This window comes from Musa acuminata, chromosome BXJ1-6, assembly GCF_036884655.1.
Source record: "Musa acuminata AAA Group cultivar baxijiao chromosome BXJ1-6, Cavendish_Baxijiao_AAA, whole genome shotgun sequence".
Classification (NCBI taxonomy): Eukaryota; Viridiplantae; Streptophyta; class Magnoliopsida; order Zingiberales; family Musaceae; genus Musa; species Musa acuminata.
The window spans coordinates 33,415,536-33,424,079 of record NC_088332.1 but is presented as its reverse complement, the minus strand read 5'-3'; the positions used below and the strand labels follow the sequence as shown (position 1 = coordinate 33,424,079).

Genomic DNA, 8,544 nt, shown 5'->3' with positions numbered 1-8,544 from the left:
TATCATTCTGTCATTGCTAGATCTACAAAACCTTTAGCAATTTTAGTGGAGAAATTTTTTTTTTTTGATAGAATCATGCATCGTTTAAGTTTTCTTTTTTCTTTTTAATCTCCATTGCATTTTTAGGGAAATAATGTTTTCATCAAAGTTGAAAACTAAAGGGATTCTTCTTTCTTTTTATTTTAATGAACCATATTGGACTGCCCGAAATGAGGTGGTCCGTATACTAATTCACACACGGCTTAATAAATACCGATAAATATGAATCGATCTATATGAAATTGCAAGCCTTGTATAGAAGTACATTATTTGCACTTATAGCTGTGAAGTGGCAGCAAAATATACATTTTTGACATATGCAATTTGCAGGAGCAATTTGTCCCCTGGCTTGATATTTTTTGGACGAAGTTCAAAGCTCAGAGTTGAAGCATCAAGCCCCACCTTACATAGTTGCACTCCAATTATCAGTCAAAGAAAAAAAAAAAGAAAAAAGAAAGAGACAAGATAAAAAATCATGCTCAATGAGGGAACATTGGAAGCTTCCTACTGTGTCTTTATGCAACCATGAAAAGGATTAGCATGAAGGAATTCCAATCGGGCAGCCCTTCCTGGTGTATCTTAATCAATAACAAGACACTTTCCAGGACTCTTATGTGCTCAACATGTCAAGCAGAATCAATTGTCTCAGTCAGTGACCATACTCAGCTTCTTGCATTGGAGACCACTGTGCAACTGAGGGCCAATTGCTTGAGGTGGGGAATCTTTGAAGGTGAGACAAACATTCCATTTAATACTCCATCCTTCTTAAATTTTGGTAATGTTTCAGTGTTTACTTTCGTGAATTGAAGTAATTTACAGATGGTTTTAGTGAAAGCAGATAGCAGGTAAACATCAGTTTTTGATGAAAGCTTGTTGACTTCCATAATGTCAGTATGGAAGTTCACTGTACCTTTGAACAATGTTACCATCAGAAAAGAATATTACTGATTTTAACTGTTTTATCTGCTGGTTTTGGAAGAATGTTGAACTAAAATATAACTGTGTGAGTATCTAATTCAATTAACCAGCTGATCTGATTAATATCAACACAGAATAAAGTGAATGATTGATAAAACACTTCAATTTTCAGGAGGCAAGATACATTTTGGACTCTGCTGCCTTCATGTGCTTTTTGCCTGCATGATACAATATGTGGATGCCTCACATTATAAAAGTGGCATATACATTTAGTATTACAAAATTTAACATTACACAACCACTATTCTCTATACATATCATGCATTCATCTCTGAAATGAACACTATCCTTTTTCCATTCCCCTCTGTTGACGACTTTAACTCTGTCAATAACTGACTACGACAAAATCTTTGGTTCAACAATTTGCCCTCAGGTTACAGACACTGAACGATCTTTTTAAGCAAAAACTCGCATCCAGTATTTTCCCCAAGCTAATCATATACTACAGTATAAATGAAACCGATACTTGGGAAGTCAACAGATTCTTGCAGAGGTTCTAAGGAGTCAACGATGTCTCTCATCAGAGGCCTTGCCTTGGGGTTCCGGTTGAGACAGTGGTGAGCCAGCATTGCCATCTTCTGAACAGCTTTTACTGGGTACTCTCCTCCCAATCTGGGGTCTACAATGTTGAGCACTCTCTTCCTTTGAGAGAGCAGAGGTGCCACCCAGTCAGCAAGTGCCTGTTGTCGCACTGGACGTGTCTTGTCTAGCGATTTCCTTCCAGTTAGGAGCTCGAGGAGGACGATTCCGAAGCTGTAAACATCGCTCATGGCAGTCAGATGCCCTAAATGAAATGAGAAATTTATCAGGTCGGCCTAAACTAACCAAAACTTTCCCAATTATATGTATCTACAATGCAGAAGATAGCAGACTATCAGATTCAATCCAAGGTGAAACTTGTACTAGCTAAAACATTTATTTGCAGTGTCATATATAGCATTCAATCTGTGCTTAATATTTCTAAATCAAATCACTCTTTGTGACCCAAGATTCTACTTTTGCCAATATCCAATCACCATCTGACAGACTAATTTATTCATTCAATTCTAGTATATGAATTATAGGCATTTCCTATTAAATGTTTGAAGAAGTCATTGTCAACCTTCTCTCTCAAGTGATTCAATTAACATTACCGATCATCTGATGCCATTCTCATTGTGATCTAAAGAAATCTACAAAATTTTATCATTAAAAAGGAAAGAAATACCAATTTCCAACATGAAACTCCTTTGTAATAGCAAATTGGTCTGCATAATGAAACAAGAGGATCTGCACCTGTTTTTTTACTCCTTCATGGCCCTGAGACTACAATGATTCAGAAACAGTGGCCTAAAAATCTGCCTCAACTTCCTATTATCTGTCTTCTTTTCACAATGTTCCTTAACTAGGCATCATATTGCTTGGACAAATGAGCTTCATTGGGATGACAAATGTGAAATTTAACTAGGATCTAATGTATATATAAATCATATTTTATTGTAATTTCCAACATAAAATCTAGTAGGATACTAAACAGTAAAGTTTCATGTCCCATAAACATATTCAGAAGAGTGCATTTCATTATGAACATAGAGTAAATGTGCATCAAAATAATAAAACTTGATCATGTATACTTTCAATTCAATGAAACAATACATTGACATTTAAATCATTATTAACAAGGAGCATCAATGTGGAAAACACCCTTTACAAAGTCATTGAGGTTCTGTCTTCACATTACCTGTCATAATATACTCTGGTGCTGCATATCCATGAGTTCCCATTACCCGAGTAGAAACATGAGACTTATCACCAACTGGTCCATCTTTTGCAAGCCCAAAATCAGAAAGTTTTGTGTTGTAGTCCTATGAATTATAAAGAGAACAACAAGTATAGATTCTAATGCTCGATATATGTAGAATAATATGCAGAACTATCTTTTAGTGATAATGGCGTGAGAAAGTGTCAACCCATGGTGGTAGCATGTAGCTGTCAACTGAAGAGATGCTTGCAATGCTAGAAACAAGGTTTTTACTATGGACTTTAACAGTGTTTGTGAGGTCCAAAGTAATTCGAAGAACATGTTAATCAATTTCCTATCTTTTTCTTCTTTCTTTTTCTGGGATCAGCAAAGAGATAGAGATGTTTTCACCACAAATTGCCTGTTACATATATGTAAACATTTACCTCTGAATTACCAACACAAGCACCAACATCGAACATATGACTAAGGTTTGCAATACTGCTGGTACGATTCAGTGTGAGCAGTATTTATGATCCAATGACCCCATGGAATGTAGACTAGGGTAAATCGGGTGGTATGCCTGGTATAGGAACTGTAAAGTCAGGTGGAAGGCTTGTACCATCCCGTATTGCCCAGGTACAAGCCCTATACCTGGTAATTTCATTTTTTATTTTTTCAGCTTTCGAGGTTTTCGAAAAACTCGGTATGTACTGGTGTACCAATATTTTTGTACACCGGTATGGATCGCTGGTCTGGACCTTGTCTGGTACTACCGGTACACAAAATTGTGAACCTTGCATATGACCATTGCAACGACTAGTTGATGGTTCATTGAAAATCAGTTTCTGCTCCATTTCCTTCATGAAGAGAATGCAAGATTTGGACTTGTTCAAACAGTAGCAACCAATCAATGTTGTTAAGAACAGCCTCAAGTCTCCCAGGCTAGTCTAATCATAGATACTGTATGATTAATTAATGTAACAAGTAGAAGCCTTAGATAAGATATTATAGTAGTTATATTGATTGATGTTATGCTTTTATAAGGGAAAAAATGAAAATCTATTAGGTTTGCTTTTGTATCAAAGATAAATGTGCTGCTTTGCACTTTTTAATACACGTTACCAATTACACAGCATTTCTTTGCTAAATCAAAGAACTAGTAACAGAGAGAAACTATGTTATACATGGCTTCTGCAATATACTAGTATAGTAGAAAAGTTAAACGAATGATGAACAGAGCAGATAACATTATTCTTTCTTGTTAATAAATATTTGTATACTGCTTTAAATTTCTTAGGCAGAGCAACTTGATGAACTTCTATGAAGTATTGTATTCAGACAAAACAACTCGATGGTTGTATGATATTATAGGGAGTGATAAACATACATTAGGACTGGGGCACCATACTGTTCAATGGGTTTTACATGTCCTGCTAAGCAGGGCATTCTGCTATATTGTTGAGTAGACAAAAATATTCTTTCTAGTTAACAAACAATCGATATTATTTCTCATAAATAAACAATCATGAACTACTTTAACTTTCTTAGGAAGAACAAATCTAGGTGATGAACTTCAATCAATTCTTGTCTTCAGGCAGAACATTTATCTGGCTGTACAATATTTTAGGGAGTAAGGATCATTTTTTGGATCGGTGTAACAAATTGTTCAATGGATTTTACATGATCAATATCCTACTAACCATGACATTCTGCTTTATTGCTGCAAAAATGAATATATGAAGTTCAATGTACTAACCTGGTCTAGCAAAATGTTAGACGTCTTAAAATCACGAAATATGACAGGCTTTTCAGCTTCATGAAGAAAAGCAAGCCCTTTAGCGGCACCTAATGCAATTTTCATTCTGATAGACCAAGGAAGGGGGAGCAACACTGTTCAATCAGATAACGTGAGATGTAAACATTTTCATAGGAAAAAATAGAGGCAGAGGGTGAGCAAAAGAGTACCAAAAGTATAATCTTATTTTTAGGATAAACAGATCCATATACAAAATACAATATCCAATTTTAGGATAGCAAATGATGATCAATATTTACTAGTTTCCTCCATTCCCAGATGTCCTTTATCTTATAAAAAGAAATAATCTTATTTTAACTTCATTTCCAAATGATTCCTCACAGTGTCAAAACTTAAAAGGTCCAAAAGAAATGACCTTCTGCGTAAAGAAAGTATCTCCTTGGTAGTCTCAAATAGCTTTACACATGACTTCCTCTTGTTACCCAAATGTTTTATTTCATGATAGTTCTTCCAGAAAACATGATCCAGCCTCAATTCATTCAGCTTTTTCAGAAAAGAAAAAAAGCAGCAAAAGCTGTTTCAACATCAGCATTTTTTAGTTGTAATGACCTTTTATTTCTATTTTACAGATTTTAGGTTGTTACCCTCTTCAAGAATCAAGACAGAGGGGAGCATCTTTTTGTGTCATAGGCAGCTAAATTGATGTTCAAGTATCTTTGCTATAGCTCAGGAGAACCTGATCTCACTGAAAACTGATATGACAGGAAAGCTTGATGAAACTTCTCAAGGAAAAACATAAACAGTTAAAGTTGGATTCGAATGACTTGTAATGACTTCTTTATGACGGGGGCCCAGGAATTTGTGTAGCAGGTTGAGTTCCAGATCAAATACCAAAATTGAATAAACTCCTATAGGACAGGACAAGAAAAAAATTATTGAAATTGACCAAGTCAAAGTCAAAAAAGCACATAGAGCAAGAAATAGCATTAACTAATATCACTCAAAGCATCAAAACAAAATTTGGAGTTTGCTACCAAAGAAAAAAAGAGAGATTTGTCATCAGTGGCCCAGAGCAGTAAGGTAGATTTCATGGTACAAACATGTGCTTAATCTGCTTATTGTGTTGTTTGAAAGTACTAACAGCAAATTGGTGAAAACTTTCCAGAGATTTACTTGAGAAGAGATTGGATTCGACACTTCCCCGAGACATGAATTCATATATCAGAACTCGATGCTCATCTTCACAGCAATAACCAATCAATTTTACCAAATTTGGGTGAGAAAGTTGCCCAAGAAATATAACCTCAGCCTACAAACATAACAGTTGTCCATCAGAACTCACTAACAGTGATGAAAACCAAGTAAAGAGTCAACAGCAATTACCAGCCATTCTCTGTGACCCTGGAAACTGTTATCGCCATCATGGACCTTCACAGCTACTTGAAGAGGTTGAAGCCCCTCCCTGAGATCTCGGGTGATGAATCCCTTATAAACACTACCAAATCCCCCTCCACCTAAAACATAGTCCTGCCTGAAATTTCCTGTGATAGTCTTAACTTCATCGAAAGTAAACGCTATAAGTGGGTTTGTCGCGGTATTCCCTCGCAAATCCTCAACTTCCTCTGGGTTGGAGGGCAACTTGCTGCCGTCCTTTTTCTCTTCTTTCACTGAAGGACTCTGGTCTTTTGGAGATTCTAATGAAAAAAGAGAAAAATATCGTTCTGAGCTTGTAATGAAAGAACTTTTTGTATACATATGCTCACAATATTGTTTTGAGATTGTAATAAAAATTCTTTATGTATACATATACTCACAGCTACTGATTCCTCTATTCATAACATGAATTAAAAGATTAAACCAAAGCAAAAAGGAATTATCTGGGACATGTCTTCAGCAAATTTCTCTACCTGAACATAATTTGCTAGTTTGAAATAAAAAGCAAACTCGTTCATGTTTCCCATCACAATATACAACAGAACCCTTGAAATCTACAATTTCATGCTCCAAATCTCTCTAATGAGAACCATAAAACTACCAAACTCAGAAAAATGTATGAGGGATGACCTAGACTCAGGATCCTATCACGGAAGCTTCTCATCATGAAACAAGTTGCTTATGAAAGAAATTAAAAGTAACAGATGCTCCAAATCTTCACTCTATTCAATCGAAAATCAAACTTACATGGATTATAAGAAACTGACCTGACTTTGCAGTAGAAGAGACTCTGTATTTGGATGGACTCCCAATGAACCAGCAATTGCCCATTATTGATGAAACTCCCTCTGATCCAGCAAAATATGCCACTCGGTAAAATGCCACGACCGTAGACCACACTATGCCACTCACACAAGATATTTTGGCAGTACAAATAGGAGGAAGGGGAGAGACAGCAAACTAATGAAGGAAAGAAGGATTTTTATGCTTTGGAGATCAGGAGGTAAATGTGTGATATGGAACCTAGCAGCCTCTTGACAGTGGTTTTCTATGGTTGGTTTTGTTTTGTTAGGTAGAAAGCAACAAAAAGAGATACATATGCAAGTAGAAGTCTCTCTCTCTATTCTTGGTCATTTTCATTTATTTCTTTTTTGGCCTTGGATTTGGGAGCAGGTACAGGAAGATTGATTCACAAAATGCTAAGGAAGATCAGTTTTGTCAACCGAGAGTTAAGCATAGCTTCCATGAATGATAGAGAACTCTGACTCTGACTTTGAAACCTTCTCCCCCTCAGAAAAAAAAATGCACCCCACCAATAGGCACTGCCATCGGACAGAGACTACTTCTCTGTACTCCGTTGCCTAGCTTCACCTTCACTGACACACACACACACACACACACACACACACTTACTTTCTCTCTCTCTCTGTCTCTCTTCGTGTTCTCGAAGGAGTCCCCGGGTACGGTGTGTGAATGCAAGGGGCGGGTGAGGTGGCGCAAAGATATCCTTTAAAGACAGCTGCTACAGGTGGAGGTGATAGCATCACAGTGCAGTCTGAAGCGGTCCTTGTTGGATGATGGTGTCACCTCACATGCCTTGAATCCTTTTCCACAAGCTAGCGTGAGTGTGAGACACTCGTCATGCATTTGTCTCCCATCAAAAGGTCATCAACACCTTTGAGCCTGACCTAAAACCCACAGGCCGACCCTTCTTGCCGACCTTCCCTGCTAATCACAGTCCTAGGAGGTCATATTGTTGGTGAAGGGTCAAATTCATAGAAAGCTTACTACTTCGTCTAGTAGAAATGGTCAAAGAAAGAGAACATGAACCTCGACTTGTTTGCTACTTGCTCTCTTTTCTTTTTCTTTCCTCTCATATACCCTTTCTCTTCAATTTAATTTTTAATACAAGTTTTAAGGTCTTGATTAGCTACACATTAAAAGAACAAAAGAAAAAGGTCACAAAGAGAGATTTATGATCATGAATTTTTTATAAAAAAATTATATTCACACATGTATTTAAATTTGAGATCTATCTCTTATGTAGTAATACTGATCAGATTATGATTAAGCTTGCATTAGAAGCCTAAAGAGCTATCAAGGTAAATGTAAAGTGATTGAGTAAAGAAAGTTGGATGAACATTATAAAACCAAGATGGACTCCATGGAGTATCATCTTTTGGTTGCAAATTATGTTATTTTCCTATGCTTATTATACTTGTCAACTCCTTCCATTGGTTGCGAGTTATGCCATTTTCCTATGCTTAGACTTTCTCAAATCATTCCATAGATCTCCTTGATAGCATCAAACGCTAACTATTCTTCCTTTTTTGACTGGTGACTTGTGCATTTATGCAGTATATCAGACAAGTAGAATAAATTGGATACTTGCCGACATCCTTGTGCCTCAAAAATAAAAAGAAGAGAAAGGTGCAATGCTTACTACCACTAGTTCTTCCGAAGGCTTCCCAACCTCCTGCATTAAAGAAAAAAAAAAAAAGGAAGAGAGAGAGAGAGAGAGAGAGAGAAAAGCGATTTTCCTTTTAAAAAATTCTTTTTTATTTTTTAAAAAATATTTATATTTTATTTTCTCAAACGATGCTCTAGAACTCAT

The 8,544-nt window shown here is 36.4% G+C and overlaps 1 protein-coding gene across 1 annotated transcript; it reads right to left on the bottom strand.

Annotated features, from left to right (window-relative positions):
* Positions 1-1,180: 1,180 nt before the first annotated feature.
* On the bottom strand, positions 1,181-7,213 carry LOC103988747 (probable serine/threonine-protein kinase PBL16). The gene is made up of 6 exons (XM_009407378.3): positions 6,698-7,213; positions 5,880-6,190; positions 5,670-5,805; positions 4,497-4,630; positions 2,738-2,861; positions 1,181-1,801 (listed from the first exon to the last, which is right to left on the bottom strand). The coding sequence occupies exons 1-6, from the start codon at positions 6,759-6,761 to the stop codon at positions 1,449-1,451; spliced, it is 1,122 nt and encodes a 373-aa protein (XP_009405653.2). The 5' UTR covers positions 6,762-7,213; the 3' UTR covers positions 1,181-1,448.
* Between the last annotated feature and the right edge of the window lie 1,331 nt (positions 7,214-8,544).